We start from the raw sequence: 23,136 nt of genomic DNA, 5'->3' as shown, positions 1-23,136 counted from the left end.
TTGATTAATTGAAGATAATGTTTCGAAAGAATGAAGTTTTAAAGTGTGTATCGGTTATAAAGCAATTCCGGCCCCATGAGTTTAAGTGGTGCTGCTGTTATGCGATTTTCTTACAACATGGAATTTCTCGAGAACGGATGTACCGTGTTACAGCAGAACTGACTGTACATCAGATACACATACCTCTAAATGGAGTCACATGTTTTGGAGATGTTTGGGAGCTGATAGTAGTAGCTTGCAGAAAATGCTTTGAAGTGATTTGTATTGCTGATGTGACACTGTCGGGTAACTTCCTCATTTACACCATAGTATTTCAGCCCTGACACTGGCATCATGGTTGTTTGATTTTAGTGAATGCTACTTTTAGTTCTATGCTCCAATACCAAAGCATATCATATCATAGAGATGTACAGCATGGAAACAGACCCTTCGGTCCAACCCGTCCATGCCAACCAGATAGTCCAACCCAATCTAGTCCCACCTGCCAGCACCCAGCACATATCCCTCCAAACCCTTCCTATTCATATACTCAACCAAATGCCTCTTAAATGTTACGATTGTACCAACCTCCACCACATCCTCTGTCAGCTCATTCCAACACGTACAACCCTCTGCATGAAAAAGTTGCCCCTTAGGTCTCTTTTATAGCTTTCCCCTCTCACCCTAAACCTATGCCCTCTAGTTCTGGATTTCCTCGCCCCAGGGAAAAGACTTTGTCTATTTATCCTATCCATGCCCCTCATAATTTTGTAAACCTCTATAACGTCACCCCTCAGCCTCCGACGCTCCAGGGAAAACAGCTGCAGCCTGTTAAGCCTCTCCCTGTAGCTCAGATCCTCCAACCCTGGCAACATCCTTGTAAATCTTTTCTGAACCCTTTCAAGTTTCACAACATCTTTCCAATAGGAAAGTCGACATTTTGGGCATGAGCCCTTTTTCAGGAATCTTGAAGAAGGGCCCATGCCCGAAACATCGATTCTCCTGCTCCTTGGATGCTGTCTGACCTGCTGTGCTTTTCCAGCAACACATTTTCAGCTCCCAACTCCTGTACTCAATACTCTGGCCAATAGAGGAAAGCATACCAAACGCCTTCTTCACTATCCTATCTACCTGCGACTTCACTTTCAAGGTGTTATGAACCTGCACTCCAAGGTCTCAGCAATACTCCCTAGGACCGGACCATTAAGTACATAAGTCCTACTAAGATTTGCTTTCCCAAAGTGCAGCACCTCGCATTTATCTGAACTAAACTCCATCAGCCACTTCTCAGCCTATTGGCCCATCTGGTCCAGATCCTGTTGTAATCTGAGGTAACCCTCTTTGCTGTCCACTACACCTCCAATTTTGGTGTCATTTGCAAACTTACTAACTGTACCTCTTATGCTCACATCCAAATCATTTATGTAAATGACAAAAAGTAGAGGACCCAGCACCGATCCTTGTGGCACTCCACTGGTCACAGGCCTCCAGTCTGAAAAACAACCGTCTACCACCACCCTCTGTCTTCTACCTTTGAGCCAGTTCTGTATCCAAATGGCTAGTTCTCCCTGTATTCCATGAGATCTAACCTTGCTAATCAGTCTCCCATGGGGAACCCTGTCGAACGCCTTACTGAAGTCCATATGGATCACATCTACTGCTCTGCCCTCATCAATCTTCTTTGTAACTTCTTCAAAAAAACTCAATCAAGTTTGTGAGACATGATTTCCCACGCACGAAGCCATGTTGACTATCCCGGATCAGTCCTTGCCTTTCCACATACATGTACATCCTGTCCCTCAGGATTCCCTCCAACAACTTGCCCACCACTGAGGTCAGGCTCACCGGTCTATAGTTCCCTGGCTTGTCTTTACCACCCTTCTTAAACAGTGGCACCACGTTTGCAACCTCCAGTCTTACGGCACCTCACCTGTGACTAAAGATGATACAAATATCTCAGCAAGAGGCCCAGCAATCACTTCTCTAGCTTCCCACAGAGTTCTCGCGTACACCTGATCAGGTCCTAGGGATTTATCCACTTTTAACTGTTTCAAGACACCCAGCACTTCCTTCTCTGTAATCTGGAAATTTTTCAAGATGTCACCATCTACTTCCCTACAGTCTATATCTTCCATATCTTTTTCCACAGTAAATACTGATGCAAAATATTCATTTAGTATCTCCCCCATTTTCTGTGGCTCCACACAAAGGCCACCTTGCTGATCTTTGAGGGACCCTATTCTCTCCCTAGTTACCCTTTTGTCCTTAATATATTTGTAAAAACCCTTTGGATTCTCCTTAATTCTATTTGCCAAAGCTATCTCATGTCTCCGTTTTGCCCTCCTGATTTCCCTCATATTTATACTCCTACTTTCTTCATACTCTTCTAAGGATTCACTCGATCTATCCTGTCTACCTTACATATAATTCCTTCTTTTTCTTAACCAAACCCTCAATTTCTTTAGTCATCCAGCATTCCCTATACCTACCAGTCTTCCCTTTCACCCTGACAGGAACATACTGTCTCTGAATTCTTGTTATCTCATTTCTGAAGGCTCCTCATTTTCCAGCCGCTCCTTTATCTGCGAACATCTGCCTCCAATCAGCTTTCGAAAGTTCTTGCCTAATACTGTCAAAATTGGCCTTTCTCCAGTTTAGAACTTCAACTTTTAGATCTGGTCTATCTTTATCCATCACTATTTTAAAATGAATAGAATTATGGTTGCTGGCCCCAAAGTGCTCCCCCACTGACACCTCAGTCACCTGCCCTGCCTTATTTCCCAAGAGTAGGTCAAGTTTTGTATGTTCTCTAGTGAGTTAACATAATGGTTCACACTCAGGTGACAAATTAGGCAAAGCATTTCTTAAATAGTTTGAAAAGAAAGTGAGGACTGCAGATGCTGGAGATCAGAGCTGAAGAAGAGCTCATGCCCGAAACATCGCTTCTTTGGATGCTGCCTGACCTGCTGCGCTTTTCCAGCAACACATTAAATAGTTTGAACCCAAATTGCTGCTACAGCTCTCATCTACTCAGCACTCAGGGTCTGGGCAAAGACCCTTTGCTATAAGGATATGGTCTCTGTATTTGACTTTGAGCATCTTCAATTGCATTTTTTTCTTTCAGCTTCAAGTGAAGCTGGTGAGCTCTCTCGAGTTTCACTAAATATTGATTTTGTTCTGCAGTTGCTTGTTCCATCATGTTTTCACATCCTTACACTATCAGGTTCTCCACATTAGCTTCCATTCCAGGAAGATCACTATCTGATGTTGCTGGCATTGATACTCCTCTGGAGCCATGAGTATGTCAAAGGAATGTGCAACCACCGATAACTGCCAAAGGGCACCCAAAATGTAAGAAAGATTGCTGCTTTCATCCAGTTTCAATTGCCAGTAACCATACTTTACACTTATGTGCACAAAGAATATTATCTTTGCAAGTTGTGGAAAGTTCCTTCTATGGTTGGCATGAGGTAGTGCGATCTCTTCACAGCTTTATTTAGCAGCTGTGATTCACTGCCTGTTCTTAGATAGCCATGCTGCTAATCCATTCTGTGGAAGTCATTTTCTTGTCACTGTCTTCTTTTTCAGCTCTCCTGTCTTAACTTTCAGGCTGGCTTTGAGGGCAACTGGAATGTTCCACATCAGTTGCTTAATTTTCCTCATGCTCTCATCTACTTCAAGGTTATTCGACAGGATAACTCTATGATCTGTTCTGTAATTAATGATTTGATTTCAACACATTGTAAATCTGTTTGGTACATTGAGGATTATCATTCTAAGCTTTAGACTTGCTCCAGTTGAAATTAGTGATATCTGCTTGCCATTTTATAGTCTTATTGGGGGGATCAAGTGTTACAGGGAAGACTCAGGAAAGTGGATGTGAAGAGTGTCAGGTTAGCCATGATTCTTTTGAATGGTGGATCAGGCTTAAGGAGCTGAATGGCCTACTGCTGGTCCTATTTCTTATGGTATTGTCTATGATCTGCAAGTCTAGATTTTCAATTGTCTCATCACAGAAGGTTTTATCCTCTTGGCACAAATATGGCACAATCATATAGCCCCTACCTCACTTTCAAGGGCTTCATTTTCCGACTGCCATATTGAGCCACTTTGCATAGGTCAGTGATGGCCATGATGTTGCATTATACCAGATGTCTGACACTTTATGGTGACCTGGTGTTCTTTCTCTGCAGTCATCATTTTAACAGTCACATACCATGCATCACCCATTGATTTCCTTTATTCATCACGGGGAGAGGGCATTGCAGGCCAGGCAGAATTTATTGCCCTTGCTAATTGCCCAGAGGGCAGATAAGAGTTAACCACATTGCTGTGGGTCTTGAACCGCATGTAGTCCAGACCAAGTAAGAATGGCAGTTTCCTTCCCTGAAGGGCATTAGTGAACTAGATAGATTTTTCCTGATAATTGACACAGGATTCACGGTCTTCATTAGATTCTTAATTTCAGATATTTATTAAATTCAAATTCCACAATCTGCTGTGACAGGATTTGAAGTCAGGTCACCAGAACATTATCTGGGTTTCTGGGTTAACAGTTCAGTGACAATACCAGTAGGCCATCACTTCCCATTTGACTGAATTAACCTGTTATGTGGTGTAAACAGGTTCTTCAAAATTTCAAGCTGTTATCTCAAGGCCATCTGAACCTGCTTGCTGCACTTTCCCCTAACCTGTTTACAAAATGATTCAGCTTCTTACAGTGAGAACATTGCTTTGCTAGATATACCTTTCTCTCCTTTGTGTAATGTCCTCTGCAGTACCTGAATTCTGCTCTTTGTCTGTGATTGTTCTCCCTTTTAGTTCTGGTGCATCGATCATTATAAAACAAGATCTGGTTTCTTCCACCATGTATATGTTCTTGTTGGTGATTTGCATTCTCGGTGCTTAGAGTCTTAGAGATGTACAGCACAGAAACAGACCCTTCAGTCCAACTCGTCCATGCTGACCAGATACTCCAATCTATGTCCCACTTGCCAGCACCAGCCCCATATCCCTCCAAACCCTTCATATACCCATCCATATGCCTTTAAAATGTTGCAATTGTACCAGCCTCCACCACTTCCTCTGGCCGCTCAATCCATATACTTACCACCCTCCGCGTGAAAAAGTTGCCCCTTAGGTCTCTTTCATATCTTGCCCCTCTCAGATTAAAGCTATGCCCTCTACGGTTGGACTCCACACCTCAGGGAAAAGACTTTGTCTTTTTATCCTATCCAAGATTCACATGATTTTATAAAGCTCTATAAGGTCATCCCTCAGCCTCCAATGCTCCAGAGAAAACAGCTCCAGCCTATTCAGCCTCTCCCTATAGCTCAAATCCTCCAACTCTGGCAACATCCTTGTAAATCTTTTCTAAACCTTTCAAGTGTCATAACATCCTTCCAATAGGAAGGAGACCAGAATTGCACACAATATTCCAAAAATGGCCTAACCAATGTCCTGTACAGCCTCAACATGACCTCCCAATCAATAATCTGACCAATAAAGGAAAGCATACCAAATGCCTTCTTCACTATCCTATCTACCCGCAACTCTATTTTCAAGGAGCTATGAACCTGCAGTCCAAGGTCTCTTTGCTCAGCAACACTCCCTAAAACCATACCATTAAGTTTGCATGTCCTGTTAAGGTTTGCTTTCCCAAAATACAGTATCTTGCATTTATCTAAATTAAACTCCATCTGCCACTCCTCAGCCCATTGGCCCATCTGATTAAGGTTCTATGCATGTCAATGTCTTCCTGAGAATATGTTTCTCCTTTCTGAATTAATCTGTTTTCATTGCAGGCTCCCTTATGACTAATACAATCCTGCCTTTAATTAGACCATCTTTTATTTGCGCAAATTCACAGAAATCCTGAAATGAATTAATAAAGTCATGTATTGACCAATCAACTTATTCCTACTATGGGCCCTAATGTTGAACAAGCACTTCACTTATACTTGATGGAAGCTACATATGTTCACATGCAGGGCCTGTCCTGCAAAGATGTTTAGGTATCATGCCTTTGTCATGAAATTAAAGTTTGAGGAATACCTATCACCTGGTACATTCCCCATGGCAACAGAGAGTTTTACAATGATGAAGAAGGCCATTTGAACCAGCTCTACCAGCTTCTGAAACAGCTACTCTGCTAGTCCCAGCTATACCTCAGGAGCCCTCTAAATTCATCACTTTCAAATGTATATCCAGCTCTCTACAGAATCCACTTCCTCCACTCTTCCAGGCAGCGCATTCCGAATCCTAACAACTCTATGAGTAAAGAAGTTTCTCTTCATCTCACTCGTCTGTAATCAGAGTCCACTTGCCAACAATTGACAATATAAACTTATTCACTTTGAAATGTGATATTCTTTCATTTGTCCTGATGAGTGCAAGACAGAAAGCTTTAACTCTCTCTTTTTGTCAGCAAAACTTACGTTTCCCTTATAGCTCACAACTTGAACACAATCTTTGCTTCCTTTCCAGAACCAAGTTATTTTGGAGCAATGGGATCAAATACATGGTGTCAGTAATGGTTTATGACAGCAATCTTACCTTGGAATTAACACTGAGAATGCACTTACAATCCAGCCATTTATTTGATTTTGCAATTACTGCTGTGTACCGAAACAACATTTCACTGTTATAAACTACTACTCTTGTCTTACTTACCAAAGAATGCTTGATTATATAATCCTTTTCACTTTATTTGTGCTGGCATGTATCACATTGGCCAAGATCTTCAGATCGGGATCAGCGCTGTTCTGTCCAATATCAACTGTGCGAAATACTACTTACTTACTGAGCCTTGTTTTTTTATGGCCAGTTTTTTGGTGTAGCTTGGTCTCTGAAGCTTCCTTTGCAGCACATAGGAGTTGGAGTCATTGGAGCGCAGGGGAAGTGAAGCCATGCCAACCCCTCATGATCACAGAAAATAAAATGGGCCTTCAGATAGCAGCAGTCAGCACAGGGATTTAAACTGAAAATTAGATTTAATAATACTTCTATGACATTTTTAAGGATTTACATAGCTTTTCGTTATGTTTCTGCTTCTGTTAAACATTTAATAAGATTATTATTAACTAATTGTAAATGTAATTAATTTATTTTCTTTCTTTTAAACATTTGATTACAGGGTTATTTAATAATTTTAAATGTAACTAATTTTTTTTCTTGTTTAATGTTATTTAACAATTCTTAGTGAATGAATATTTGTGAGTGAGTTAAGCAAGTTAAGCAGGGAGGGTGCAGCAGATGATGATGAACACAAATGGTACATTGGCCTTCATAGTGGCAGGGTTTGCATATGGAGCACTGATAGCTTGCTGTTGTTGCACAAAGACTTACTGAGACCACAGCTAAAATAGTGTGGGCAGTTTTGGTCTCCACAGCTGAGGAAGGATATTCTGGCTTGGAGAGAGTGCAACGAAGGTTTATCAGATTACTTCCTGGGATGGGAGAACTGATGTATGAAGAGAGATTGTATTGATTGGGACTATGTTCACTGGAGTTTGGAAGAATGAAGGGGGATCTCATAGAAACCCACAAAATTCAATCAGGACTACACAGGATAAACATAGGTTGTTTTCAATGACCAGGGAGCCCAGAACCAGGAATCACAGTCTAAAGATATGGGATAGACCACTTAGGACTGAGGAGGCATCTCTTCATCTAGAGAGTGGTGAGAGTGGAAATCTCTGACACAGAAAGTGGTTGAGACCAAAACACTGAAGGTTTTCAAAAAGGAGTTAGATGTGGTCCTTGGGGCTAACGGGATGAAAGGATATTGGGAGAAAGTGAGAACTAGGAATTGAATGATCAGCCATGATCATATTAAATTGCAGAGATGGCCCACTCTTCTGTTCAATGTTCCCTATGTACATGGGCAAGAGGGTGGTTGACTATGTTGGTAAGTAGGGTAGCATTAGGTAAAGGAGTGGGGTGATACCTGGGTAAGGCAGGCATTGTGGTGGTGGGTTAGCTAATAGATAGATAGATAGTGTGGTGATTCAGGAGGGTCAGTTTTGTATTTCCCGAGTGTTAGAGCAAGTTTTAACCACTCATTTTCCTTGACTAACTGCTCCAATACATGAGTTGGAACTCTTTGAAGATCCCAACTGTAACTCCGAGTTGACGATGATTTTGGAGTGCATCAGATGCTCGTTAGTTAACTATTAGAAGTTGAAATTTCTTGGGAAATTCCCATTTTGTCCAATGGATCAGGACTTCTGCAAGATCTAGATTCACAGTTCCAGTCTATGCTGCTGTAGCAATTATTTCCAATCAGAACATATGGGCTGTTATATTCCTCAATATTAAATGTCAAGAGAAAGTTTCAAGCTGGGCGGCACGGTGGCACAGTGGTTAGCACTGCTGCCTCACAGCGCAAGAGACCCGGGTTCAATTCCCGACTCAGGTGACTGACTGTGTGGAGTTTGCACATTCTCCCCGTGTCTGCGTGGGTTTCCTCCAGGTGCTCCGGTTTCCTCCCACAGTCCAAAGATGTGCAGGTCAGGTGAATTGGCCATGCTAAATTGCCCGTAGTGTGAGGTGTAGGGGTATGGGTGGGTGGCGGGTCAGTGTGGACTTGTCGGGCCGAAGGGCCTGTTTCCACACTGTAAGTAATCTAATCTAAAAAAAGCTCTCTGAATGTTAATTCTTTCCACTAACACTGAACTCGCACATAGAGTTCTACATTTGTAAACTTAGACACTGATGTTATATCACCGAAAAAGATCATTTGGTCAACAAGATCATCCCATGTTACACTACCCCATCTGTTTCTGCCTCTTGATGTTCACTCTTTCCATGTAATAAAATTAATAAGTGAAATTTACTGCTTCAATTTTTTTTTTCTTTTTTCTACAATTATTGTCCATTTAGAGTAGAAGGGTTCTACCAGACGTCCATGAAAAGTATCAAACGTTTCTGTTATTGCTTTTTCTTTTCCTTTTTTAAGGTCTTGAAGGGATAAACCACACTGATATTTGGGGAATAATGTGCAACACAATGTACACATGTATTATACATTTAAATACAACAAAATAAGGCCATGAACAGATTTAAAAACAAGGATGAGAATTTTGAACAAAACAAATTGAAGGAACTCAGCAGGTCTGGCTGTATTTGTGGAGAGAGATATGTGGAGCCCAATACAATTTTTTTTTAAATCAGAAATTCAAAATCACAATGGTGCCTGGCAAGGAGCCAGTGGAGGTCAGTTAGTGAGTGGATGACAGGGAAATGCAACATACTGACAGTTTAGCAACAAGCAGCAGAGTTTTAGGTTACTTCACATGTACAGAGGGGAGAATGTGAGAGACCAGCCAGGAATGCATTGGAATAGTCAGATACAGATCTGATGAAGGTGTGATTGACAGTTTCAACAGCAGTTTTGCTGAGTCATGGCAAAGTTGGGTGACGTTGTAGAAGTTGAAACAGGCAATCTACATAACTTTGTGAACACTACGCTGGAAGCTCTCAATGAGGTCAAACATGTTTGCAAACAGACTAATTTAATCTCAAACTGTTGCCAGGGAGAGAAACTGATTGGTAGCTAGGGAACAGACTTTGGTGCAGTCATGTGTAACAATGATTTGGAGATGCCCCAGATTTTCCAGTCAGCAATGTGGTAGGAATGCATGTCATTTGCCTTATTAAAATTCAGTGTTTTTATCATCGTGACCAGCTCCAGTTTGGGTCTAGTAACAAGGTGAATAAGTAGCTCTTGCGGTGAACAGCAACTACAATGAAGACACCTCCCTTGAGACCTTGCTTCAGTTTCACTGAAGTTCTCTAAAAGGTCCCTGCCCTGTAGGATCAACTCTTCCTTAACCCCATACTACCTGCACTACCTCACCTACTCCATGTACCCGTGACACTGCCTCAGGTTCACCTTGGCACTGCTCACCCACCTCGATACTGTGCATACCCCAAAAACCCTGACCCCAGCCATTTCTCCAGCACCATTTTTGCATCACCCTCCAGATCACCAAACAATGCCCACCACCTCCAATGCTCACTCTCACCACCCTCACCCCACGCAAAATTAGGGCACAAGAACATAACGTTTGGCTTCTCATGCCTGCTGCATTACTCAATCTGATCACTGCTGACCACAATCGTCATTGCAGTTTTATCACATTTTTCCAATCGTCCTCCCAAAATCCTTGGTTCCCCTGACAATCAAGTATCTGTCTAACTCAATCTCCAATATATTACATGACCCAGCCTCTACCTCTTGCTGGGCAAAGAATTCCAATAACCCTCAAGGAGAAGAAATTCCTCCTCACCTTCATCTTAAATGACAGACTCCTTATTCTGAGATAGTACACTTAGTTTCAGATACTTCAGGAAAGGGACCTGCTTTCTATAACTACCATCAGAGAGTCCTTTCTTCTTCTACACTCCAATGCGTTTGGCTCCAGCTGGTCACTCTTTCAAGATAAAACAAAATGAGTCATCTGAGGAAACATCCCAATGCATGTTGCCTGGACTGCTCAGTGTGCAAATATTTCCTTTCTTAATCAAGGTGAACAAAATTGTACATAGTCCTCTGAACTGAAGTGAAAAATTAATGTTGCCATACTCCTAGAGAACTGCTTTGAAGATGACGAGCAGTGAGCTTCGCTAGAGCGTTCACATGCCTCAGACAAATGGTGAAGTGGGAAAAGAAGGAGTTTCCTAGTGATTGCAGTCACTGTTGACATCACTGCATTGCAAAGCAGCTATCTAGCCAACTGAGCTAACAGACCATTGGTACTATAGGTGTAATATCACTAATGAGGTAAAAACAATGACTGCAGATGCTGGAAACCAGATTCTGGATTAGTGGTGATGGAAGAGCACAGCAGTTCAGGCAGCATCCAAAGTGAAGTGAAATCGACGTTTCGGGCAAAAGCCCTTCATCAGGAATAAAGGCAGTGAGCCTGAAGCGTGGAAAGATAAGCTAGGGGAGGGTGGGGGTGGGGAGAAAGTAGCATAGAGTACAATGGGTGAGTGGGGGAGGGGATGAAGGTGATAGGTCAGGGAGGAGAGGGTGGAGTGGATAGGTGGAAGAGGAGATAGGCAGGTCAGACAAGTCTGGACAAGTCATGGGGACAGTGCTGAGCTGGAAGTTTGGAACTAGGGTGAGGTGGGGGAAGGGGAAATGAGAAACCGTTGAAGTTCACATTGATGCCCTGGGGTTGAAGTGTTCCAAGGTGGAAGATGAGGCGTTCTTCCTCCAGGCATCTGGTGGTGAGGGAGCGGTGGTGAAGGAGGCCCAGGACCTCCATGTCCTCGACAGAGTGGGAGGGGGAGTTGAAATGTTGGGCCACGGGGCGGTGTGGATGATTGGTGAGGGTGTTCCGGAGTTGTTCCCTAAAGCAAGCTGATAGGAGGTGCCCAGTCTCCCCAATGTAGAGGAGACCGCATCAGGAGCAACGGATACAATAAATTATATTAGTGGATGTGCAGGTAAAACTTTGTTGGATGTGGAAGGCTCCATTAGGGCCTTGAATAGAGGTGAGGGAGGTGGTGTGGGCACAGGTTTTACAGTTCCTGCGGTGGCAGAGGGTGGGTTGTAGGGGGGGGCGTGGACCTGACCAGGCAGTGACGGAGGGAACAGTCTTTGCGGAACGTGGAAAGGGGTGGGGAGGGAAATATATCCCTGGTGGTGGGGTCTTTTTGGAGGTGCCGGAAATGTCGGTGGATAATTTGATTTATGCGAAGTTTTGTAGGGTGGAAGGTGAGCCCCAGGGGCGTTCTGTCCTTGTTACAGTTGGAGGGGTGGGGTCTGAGGGCGGAGGTGCGGGATGTGGACGAGATGCGTTGGAGGGCATCTTTAAACACGTGGGAAGGGAAATTGCGGTCTCTAAAGAAGGAGGCCATCTGGTATGTTCTGCGGTGGAACTGGTCCTCCTGGGAGCAGATACGGCGGAGGCGGAGGAATTGGGAATACGGGATGGCATTTTTGCAGGAGGTAGGGTGGGAAGAGGTGTAATCCAGGTAGCTGTGGGAGTCATTGGGTTTGTAAAAAATGTCAGTGTCAAGTCAGTCGTCATTAATGGAGATGGAGAGGCCCAGGAAGGGGAGGGAGGTGTCAGAGATGGTCCGGGTAAATTTAAGGTCAGGGTGGAATGTGTTGGTGAAGTTGATGAATTGCTTAAACTCCACGCGGGAGCACAAGGTGGCGCCAATGCAGTCATCAATGTAGCGGAGGAAGAGGTGGGGAGTGGTGCCGGCATAATTACGGAAGATCAACTGTTCTACGTAGCCAACAAAGAGACAGGCATAGCTGGGGCCCATACGTGTGCCCATGGCTACCCCTTTGGTCCGGAGGAAGTGGGAGGATTCGAAGGAGAAATTGTTAAGGGTGAGGACCAGTTCAGCCAAACGAATGAGAGTGTGGTGGAAGGGTACTGTTGGGGACGTCTGGAGAGGAAAACACGGAGGGTTTGGAGGCCCTGGTCATGGCGGATGGAGGTGTAGAGGGATTGGATATCCACGGTGAAGATGAGGCATTGGGGGCCGGGGAAATGGAAGTCTTGGAGGAGTTGGAGGGCGTGGGTGGTGTCTCGAACGTATTTGGGGAGTTCCTGGAGTAGGGTGGATAGAACAGTGTCGAGGTAGGTAGAGATGAGTTCAGTGGGGCAGGAGCATGCTGAGACAATGGGTCGGCCAGGGTGGTCAGGCTTGTGGATCTTGGGAAGGAGGTAGAACCAGACAGTGCGGGGTTCCCGGACTATGAGGTTGGAAGCTGTGGGTGGGAGATCTCCTGAGGTAATGAGGTTCTGTATGGTCTGGGAGATGATGGCTTGGTTATGGGGGTTGGTGTCATGGTCGAGGGGGCAGTAGGAAGAGGTGTCCTCGAGTTGGCATTTGGCTTCAGTGGTGTAGAGGTTAGTGCGCCAGACTACCACTGCGCCCCCTTTATCCGCTGGCTTAACGGTGAGGTTGGGATTGGAGCAGAGGGATTGGAGGGCTGCACGTTGTGAGGGCGAGAGGTTGGAGTGGGGGAGGGGGGTAGACATGATGAGGCTACCCTGCAAAATTACAGCAGGACGGTTCGCTCAGTTGGCTGGAGAGCTGGTTTACAATGCAGAGTGGTGCCAATGGCATGGGTTCAATTTTGAGGTTAACATGAAGGACTCTGCTTCGCAATCTTCCCTTTTACCTGAGGTGAGCTGAGCCTCTGGTTAAACTACTAATCATCTCTCCTAGCCTTATGGTCTGGGAAAATTATGGTGAATTTATCTTTACTTCCTTATTTTTATAATGCATCTCCACTGCAATAAAGTCTCACATTCTGCTTCCCTTTGTATGATGATCTGTTATAACAAAATATTGATTGCAAAGTGACAATGCCTGGGACATTCATACTGCTAACAGTAAAAATTACTCTCAGAACAATGAGAATATATTTATGATACCAACTCAATATTTTTCAGGCAGGCATGTGGGGCAGGAGGCTTCATAACTATCTAGAGATGGCTTCAGGGTTCAAAGAGGAAACCAGGATGCGACTGCTCTCCTTCTGTTGCTGACAAATGAAGTTGGCTTTAACCTTGTGTATGTATGCTCCTTGCACCACCTAGAGGTGTTCCTTTTATTATTGCATGGAATGTGTTAATCATCGGCAAGGCCAGCATAGACCACGTACCTGTTCTTGAAGTGACTGGCTCTTGAGGTCATTGCAATGGGCAATTGAGAATTAAGCGCAGTGTGGTGGATCTGGAGTCATGCACAGGCTTGATCAGGTAAGGGTTCTGGATTAGTGGTGATGGAAGAGCACAGCAGTTCAGGCAGCATCCAAGAAGCAGCGAAATTGACGTTTCGGGCAAAAGCCCTTCATCAGGAATAAAGGCAGTGAGCCTGAAGCATGGAGAGATAAGCTAGAGGAGGGTGGAGGTGGGGAGAAAGTAGCATTAGAGTACAATGGGTGAGTGGGGGAGGGGATGAAGGTGATAGGTCAGGGAGGAGAAGGTGGAGTGGATAGGTGGAAAAGAAGATAGTCAGGTAGGACAAGTCCAGACAAGTCATGGGGACAGTGCTGAGCTGGAAGTTTGGAACTAGGGTGAGGTGGGGGAAGGGGAAATGAGGAAACTGTTGAAGTCCACATTGATGCCCTGGGGTTGAATTGTTCGGAGGCGGAAGATGAGGCGTTCTTCCTCCAGGCGTCTGGTGGTGAGGGAGCGGCGATGAAAGAGGCCCAGGACCTCCATGTCCTCGGCAGAGTGGGAGGGGGAGTTGAAATGTTGGGCCACGGGGCGGTGTGGTTGATTGGTGTGGGTGTCCCGGAGGTGTTCCCTAAAGCGCTCTGCTAGGAGGCGCCCAGTCTCCCCAATGTAGAGGAGACCGCATCGGGAGCAATGGATACAATAAATGATATTAGTGGATGTGCAGGTAAAACTTTGTTGGATGTGGAAGGCTCCATTAGGGCCTTGGATAGAGGTGAGGGAGGAGGTGTGGGCACAGGTTTTACAGTTCCTGCGGTGGCAGGAGAAGGTGCCAGGATGGGAGGGTGGGTTGTAGGGGGGCGTGGACCTGACCAGGCAGTCACGGAGGGAACAGTCTTTGCGGAACGTGGAAAGGGGTGGGGAGGGAAATATATCCCTGGTGGTGGGGTCTTTTTGGAGGTGCCGGAAATGTCGGCGGATGATTTGGTTTATGTGAAAATTTGTAGGGTGAAAGGTGAGCACCAGGGGCGTTCTGTCCTTGTTACAGTTGGAGGGGTGGGGTCTGAGGGCAGAGGTGCGGGATGTGGATGAGATGCATTGGAGGGCATCTTTAACTACGTGGGAAGGGAAATTGCGGTCTCTAAAGAAGGAGGCCATCTGGTATGTTTTGTGGTGGAACTGGTCCTCCTGGGAGCAGATACGGCAGAGGCGGAGGAATTGGGAATACGAGATGGCATTTTTGAAAGAGGTAGAGTGGGAAGAGGTGTAATCCAGGTAGCTGTGGGAGTCGGTGGGTTTGTAAAAAATATCAGTGTCAAGTCGGTCGTCATTAATGGAGATGGAGAAGTCCAGGAAGGGGAGGGAGGTGTCAGAGATGGTCCAGGTAAATTTGAGGTCAGAGTGGAATGTGTTGGTGAAGTTGATGAATTGCTCAACTTCCTCGCGGGAGCACGAGGTGGCGCCAATGCAGTCATCAATGTAGTGGAGGAAGAGGTGGGGAGTGGTGCTAGTGTAATTACGTTAGGTCAACTGTTCTATGTAGCCAACAAAGAGACAGGCATAGCTGGGGCCCATACGTGTGTGGGGTTCCTGGACTATAAGGTTGGAAGCTGTGGGTGGGAGATCTCCTGAGGTGATGTGGTTCTGTATGATCTGGGAGATGATGGTTTGGTGATGGGGGGTGGGGTCATGGTCAAGGGGGCAGTAGAAAGAGGTGTCCTTAAGTTGGCGTTTGGCTTCAGTGGTATAGTGGTCAGTGCGCCAGACTACCACTGCGCCCCCTTTATCCGCTGGCTTGATGGTGATGTTGGGATTGGAGCAGAGGGATTGGAGGGCTGCGCGTTGTGAGGGTGAGAGGTTGGAGTGGGGGAGGGGGTAGACAGCTTGAGGCGGTTAATGTCCCGGCGGCAGTTGGAAATGAAGAGGTCGAGGGCAGGTAATAGGCCAGCGCGGGGTGTCCAGGTGGATGCAGTGTGTTGGAGGTGGGCGAAGGGGTCCTCGGAAGGTGGGCGGGAATCCTGATTGTGAAAGTAAGCTCGGAGGCGGAATTGATGCTCCGCCCCCACTCCAAGCTCCACACCCACACAAGATCCCAGCTCCTAGCCGTGCCGAGTTTTCACCATCCCTCCAGATCTCCCCTCACTGAGGACGAACCACCTCCAACACACTGTATCCACCTGGACACCCCACGCTGGCCTATTACCTGACCTCGACCTCTTCATTTCCAACTGCTGCCGGGACATTAACCGCCTCAACCTGTCTACCCCCCTCCCCCACTCCAACCTCTCACCCTCACAACCTCAATGGTCCCCAACAGTACCCTTCCACCGACATTCGTTTGGCCGAACTGGTCCTCACCCTTAACAATTTCTCCTTTGAATCCTCTCACTTCCTCCAGACCAAAAGGGTAGCCATGGGCACCCGTATGCTACTTTCTCCCCACCCCCACCCTCCTCTAGCTTATCTCTCCCCCCTTCAGGCTCTCTGCCTTTATTCCTGATGAAGGGCTTTTGCCCGAAAAGTCGATTTCGCTGCTCCTTGGATGCTGCCTGAACTGCTGTGCTCTTCCAGCACCACTAATCCAGAATCTGGTTTCCAGCATCTGCAGTCATTGTTTTTACCTCGTTGATCAGGTAAGGACAGAAGATTAACTTCCTTAAAGGACATGGTCTCCATTTGACCTGGTTTTAATTCTGGATTTTTATGTTCAATTCATATTTCACCATCTGCCATGATGGGATTTAAACACATGCACCAGAAATGTGTGTCTGTGTGTGCATTTTGTGACTTGCACTATGCTTTTAATGTTTTTACCCAGGCCACTTTTCAAACAACTCATCAAAAAATGACACTGACTTGGCAAGACCATCCATCAAATGTTTTAAAACCCATGTCTTACAATCAGATGAGGAGGACATCAAAACAGGAAATCTATTCCATCCCTTATCACCTGGCCAACTTAATTTCCCAAATACTTAACGAAGCTAACGCTGTTATTTAATGATTAAATTAAGGACAGCAAGGTGCCTCAGTACCGCAATATCCTGCAGTGTCTCTATATCTAGATAAGATTCTGCTTTTCTATTTTCATGTGCAAGTGAACAATTGCAGATTTCCCATATCATACTTCCAGCTGTCAAATTTTTGCCCACTGGTTAATCTCTAGTGGAGGCTGACCAGAAATGATTGTGTCAATTTTGCCAAGTTTCATGATGGGTTTCTCTCCTCACACTATTTTCCTAAATATGCCTCATTACCTAAGTACGATGCACCAAGGTGCCTTGCTTGTTGTACTCTCCCTGTCACCAAAGGTGATGTTACTCACCACTGCCAGGATATCCTGGGATCCCGGATGCTGGTGCCAATTTTAAATCCCAGCAGTGCACCCAGTCAAGCACTGTCAGCCAGGAGTTACCCTTCACTATGCACAAAATAAGAGGGGAACTAATAACAAACACTTCTCAGGGCACATAGATGGCATGGCTGACACTTAATCATACACGCAAACACATACTTGTTTATTTATTGCTATTTATGAACCATGACAAAAAACTTATCAGTCCTTAACTTCATCCCATCATTCAGGCGCTCAGATTTCTGCAGTGAGTAACTAATTTCCTGACTCAGAGTCTTTCCACCATCAGCAATGTGCAAGTCAGGAGTGCAAAACAAATACTCTCCATTTTGTTTTATCCAAGATAAAGCAGCTCACTTGTTCGGAACTCCATCTTTCACATTAATTCTCACCACCACAGACACAGCAGTGTACACCATCCATAAGATGCAATGCAAAAATCTCCAAGGATTGTCAGACAGCACCTTCCAAACCGGTGGTCTCTACCACCTTTAAACAGCAAAGGCAGCAGATACATGGAAACACCACCACCTGCAAGCTCCACTCCAACCACACTTCACCCTGACTTGAACTATGTCACCATTCCTTCATTGCTGCAGGTTCAAAATCCTGGAACTCCCTCCCTATCAGCATTGCAAGTGTACCTATACAAGATGAACTGTCGCAATTCAAGGTAGCTCACCATTCCTCCTCCAGAGCAATTAGGGATAGGCAATAAAAGCAGGCCGAGCCAGCAACACCCACATCCCAGGAATAAATTAAGACTACTTTCACATGTTCTTTCACAAACTGAATTTTGTAAGAATTCAATTCTGAAAAAGTTGCACACAGGAACATACAAGAAAGAAGTAACAAGAAACATCAACTGGGACTGCTCAAAGAAATCACATAGTATATGTATATATTGATTGGATAAGACACAGTGAACAAACAGAGATCTCAATCAAAATTACTTCTAAGTGATCTAGGACTGTACGGGCAACTTTATGACTTAATTGAAATTTTTATTCAATATGCTCAATAGAAGTGTTGAACTTGGAGAGAAATTGTGTCAATTATAATTATCAGTGTCTAAATCCAAGAGTTAAAATCATTTCAGACTGTAAACTGCAATACTGCTAATGCAATTTAGCAAGAAAAGTGACAAGTGAAATTACACCATAAATGGAGCCACAATTATAGTTACAGGAGTGGAAGCCTTTACCAGAATGATTTTGATACTGCATCTCATTAGACTCTTCCATTTTATAACCAAAGATTAACAGTGAGATCAGCGATATTTGTCAGCACAAACGGTCATCTGCCAATGTTGTTTCATTACAGCCTCTCTAACTGCTTAATCAAAATGAAATATAATCAAGTGGAAATGAATAGAAAGCTGTAGATGGACAGATTTTACCCACTGGTTAGTTACCTTTGATGCTGTGAGAAGCATCATAGTGCATTTCTCTAGTATTGCCCTGGCAGCCGCCATCCTTGCCTTCTTCTTTTCATCTTTCAGATCCTATCAAGATAGAACAAAAGCAACATTTACACACCATTGATTCAACTTAATTGGCTAGATGCAGTGCTGAGACATCAAGTATTCTGAAAGACTCAATGAAATTCAGATAGGGTCCATTGATGTGTTCCTTATTTATTACACCCTTTTAAACCTAGAGAAACAAATCATGGCTAACATGGTGAAGTAGCTTTTAATGGAGCACCTTGTTTTATGAAATCAACAAAAACAAAAATAAGTCATTTTATCATACTATTAAGCAATCTAATGTTACATTATTTCACATCCTAGACACGATTGAGCAGCATGACAGATCACTTGGGAGGTTAACTGGAAGTGTTCAATGTGTTCTCGGACAAAACCATATTTAAACCAAAGTGAGCAAGGACAGCAGATTTCCCTTCCTAAAGGACATTAATGAACCAGTTGGGGGTTTTACAACTCAACATTCCGACCTTTTTTTAAAAACTAAATTTTTATAACACTAACAAAAACCCAGCATAAATTCAATTCAAATTCTCAAATTTCTACAGGAGGATTTGAACTCACATTCTCTGCATTAAAACATCTAGAATATTAGCTCAATAATATAAGCATGACACTATTATTTTGGATTTTTCAAAATACTTTTCTCTCGTATACCACCGAGTACACAATAGCTTTTCATGGTCATTAATGGCCAATAGCACAAAAATTGTGTTAGGCTCTTCTGTATATTGGTTTTAAATATTATTTTCAACTTTATCCTATTCTCAAGGTGAAAATCTAGTAATAAAACAAGATTTTCTGTGATGGTGGAAGAACAAAAATAGATTTATTACAGTTTTAGCTGAAGAAAATCCAAGTTTCATAGCAGTTAGAAGTACCTGTCAGAAAGAACTGAACAGAGATAAAGCAAACTAAGACGACAGCTAGGATGAGAAGTTTATTATGTGTCTGCTTCACCTTCACCGGATTTCCTCCAATTTATTTTTCTTCCACTTTGACATTGTTGGAATTATAACTGTACTGTCAACCCACATACTGTGTGCTTGTTATGTGGCTGTTACCAGGACACGGGGGTCAGTTAGCTAGATGGCTGGACTCTGGTACAGAGTGATGCCAACAGTGTGATTTTATTCCTGCACCAGCTGATAACTCTCCTTCTCAACCTCTCCACTCACTTGATGTGTAGTGACCCTCAGGTAGGGCCACCAGTTGTCCCATCTCTCTCTAATGGGAGAGCAACTGTATGGTCTGTTAAGACTATGGCGACTTTACCATTATTGAGGTATAAGCGTCAGAACTGAGCTACTTAAACTTGGAACCCTCACAGTGTTTTGTGTATATGTGTGTGTTTTGTGTGCGAGTGAGAGAGAATATTTGTGCGCGCACAAGCGTGCGTGTGTTTGTGTTCATTTTCCCCTTCAAACCCAGAGGGACTGAAGTGAATTACGAATTTCCTATTTGAAAGAAATTAACTCAGTAAAGATCATACTTGGGAAATCCCTGTATGTATAGCTCAGATACTCAGTTGATTAGTTCACCTTGTTTTTTCTCGTTCTACATGAAACAGAATTCAACTGTTAATAATTGGCCATCTGAAGAAACAATGATTGAAATTCAAATACACTCAGTTAAAATTAATTATCTCTCCAAATAACCCATTGTAATTGTTTTTTGCTTCAAAAAATTTTTTTTTTTCTTCTATTCTTGTGGGGTATGAGAGATGAGAGAACAAACTCAAACAAGGGATTCAGTGAATCCCTGAAGTGTGCTATCATCAAGTACTCTTTCAGTGTCAGATTTTATGTGGGCTCACTATAGCTGAGCAATCAAATTATAGTGAAATTACTGTTGGTAATAAAAACTGTATGGAAAATCCATGCACAACTTGCCACATGAAGTACAAAACACTAAAAGCTAATAATGGAAAGCAAAAGACCAAATGTACTTTATGAATCACTATAAAACACACTTAATAATATATGGCTTTCAAATTTTGCCATCAAGACTAAAGAAGATTAGGATTTAAATTGTACAAGGAATTATCTAGTATAATTAAAAATGTACTTTTTAATAAAAAGCAGCTGCTGAAAAATCTGAGAGTACTCCTAATAAGATTAAATTTTTAATTCAGTAAGTGCCCTGACAACTGCTACACGAGGCAAACTTTACATTCAAAATTAAAGCAATAAAGTGGTCGAACATTTGGAAGTCTGGATAAATAAAAGGTACTGGACTCTCACACTGAAAATGGTAACAAATACACCAATAGTTCAGGTGCAAAAGGATTAGTGGTCTGCTTATTGTCGATTCAATAAAGTTAAAGAAAACTATTAAATTAAGTTTAACAAGCTTAGGAAATAAGTCAAATTTATATATTATTAATGCTGGAACACTGTGAGCAATTTTGGGAATATTACCTTCAAAAAGACATGTATGTAATAAAAATGTTAAGGGAAAAATAATAAAGCTTACTTCACTTTCACGGACCACTTTTCATTTGAGAAAACAGAAATAAAAAGTTAGATCTTTGAAATTGACTGGAATGTTATTTAACTTTTTACACTGGAAAATGTCATTCAGCTTTAAAGAATGCAGGTAGTTAAAAGATTCACCTATTCTCAAAAAAATAACTCTTTTAGTCTTTTTCTAAAAATAAATGTATCAAATACATTGAACCAATTATTGAAGGTTTAGTGATGCCAGCTGAAACACTAGGTTCATATCCAGAGCTTCCTAAAGTACAAGAATTCATGAAAAACATTTCACAGAATTGTAGCCCTACCTCAGGAAGTTAATTTAGCTGAACAAACCGGGAATTGGGAAATATGTGCTTTATGTAGAAGAAATGGCATATTTTAACAAGCTATAAGTATAAATTAGATTATATTTCAAAGTTGTAGTTTTCATCAAGGTTTGATCATTTCTAAAAGGCAATAGTGTGCTTAGATGAATGTCCAACAGACTTTGCAATTGATGAAAATGTGCTTTAAATTGGAGCTAAATATATATTTTTTAAAAACTAGGATATATAAACATAGTTGAATCGCTACTTTACTCTAAAAACATACAAAATCTATCTTTACTCAAAATTTCTGTTAACTTCTGCTCAAATTGCCTGTTAAACCTGTGTTTAAACAATCATGCATCAATTAGAAAAGGAGAAAGAAAAAGTACTTACAGCTTAAGATACCCTATTAATGCTGTGAATGCTGCAAACACCATCTCTAGATGCTACAGTGTGCATTTACAATGAGAAACCGGGTCACTCCTTCTTCAACAGTGACAATGTGGGGAAGCAGCAGGTCAGGAGTGTGGGAGGGAGCAGATGCAGCAGCAACCCTAGCCCTAGGGCACAGCCTCCCTGCTCTGGGAAGGGCCCATCCCCTGGCGGCACAGTGGCTAGAGAGGGGAAATTGGTGACGGAGCAGCTGCAACGACGGAGCAGCAGCCAAGGTGACCGACCCCAGGCACTACTGGGGGAAGGGAATCTCCACTTCAGCTCCAACTGCCAGCTTTGCCCCAGACCTCTCATCCCTACCCACTGTCTCTTCCACAAGCCCAGCTTCCCCACCATCAGCAGTACATGTGTAGACAGGGCATGGCTTCATCAGAGACACTTCCTGAAGCCTGCAACAACTAACTGAAGTCACACGCTGCATCAGTGGATGGTCAGGGGTCATTCTGGTGGTGTGGATCACTACTCCAATATATTAATTGAAGCAAGACCAGAATGCACTACACTTTGTTTTATTCTCTGATATGATAACAAATGTTAATCTAGTGTATGTACTATTTATTAAGTGGAAGTGAAAACAGAGTTAAGAGTAGCACTTTTTGATAGGGAGAAGCTTCCAAATCAAATTATGTTGCTGATGAAGCTCTCACAAGGAGGTCCCCACAAGTGCACATACTCGTAGGTGAAATTTCAACTTCAAAGCTGATTTTACTTCCCCCTCCCCCACCACCCCCATGCAAGCACCTCTCCGCCCCTACCCCACCCCAAAACTAAATCAATCAGCTGGAATATCAAAGTCCTCTAGCAGCAACAGCAACGTTGCCACACAGGCTGAACAATTTCTCACCTCCTTGTAACCCAGGGCTCTCCTGAACCAGCAGTGTGCTCCTCCATAGCATACTGTCACCCTCTATCAGAAGAGTCAGCACCGTTGAGAGAACATGCTGAGGGAGGGACTGTACATTTTTGTATCTAAATGGGGTAGAAGACAGGTCAACACGGTCCACATTTGAGGCTGGAATATTAACACCATTGGTGGAGATCCATGGTAAAATTTAAAATAATCTAAGCCAATCAACTGAAGGCATGCATTAAAGGGACTTGTTTTCAATTCATGATGAGAAATGGTGGCATGGCCTCCAGACATTATTCAACCCTTCATGAATGCTGCAGCCAATACTGAAAGCTGCAAATGCTTCAACATAAAGTGGTAAGGAGGCGGTTCACTATTTTTATTTTCTAACCAACCTGTTCAGAGTTGCTATCACATACCTCTGGAGCAGGTGGGACTTGAACCCAGCATCTCAGTCCAGGGGTAGGGACACTATCATCATATCACAATGGACCCCTAGTGGACAGTCAGCATCAGATACTGATTTGTGCTGATGTATAGAGACAAAGGCTTCATAATTAGAATGTT

General features: G+C 43.4%; 1 protein-coding gene across 1 annotated transcript in view; it reads right to left on the bottom strand.

The window, feature by feature from the left end:
* The window catches only part of ctnnal1 (catenin (cadherin-associated protein), alpha-like 1), a 319,555-nt gene that overhangs the window by 70,850 nt on the left and 225,569 nt on the right, over positions 1-23,136 (bottom strand). Inside the window, exon 5 of the mRNA XM_060825516.1 lies at positions 18,407-18,496. Coding sequence (XP_060681499.1) covers positions 18,407-18,496 — 90 coding nt within the window. The remainder of the gene's footprint in view (positions 1-18,406; positions 18,497-23,136) is intronic.

This window comes from Hemiscyllium ocellatum, chromosome 5, assembly GCF_020745735.1.
Source record: "Hemiscyllium ocellatum isolate sHemOce1 chromosome 5, sHemOce1.pat.X.cur, whole genome shotgun sequence".
Taxonomy (NCBI): Eukaryota; Metazoa; Chordata; class Chondrichthyes; order Orectolobiformes; family Hemiscylliidae; genus Hemiscyllium; species Hemiscyllium ocellatum.
This window is presented reverse-complemented; position numbering and strand designations above follow the sequence as displayed.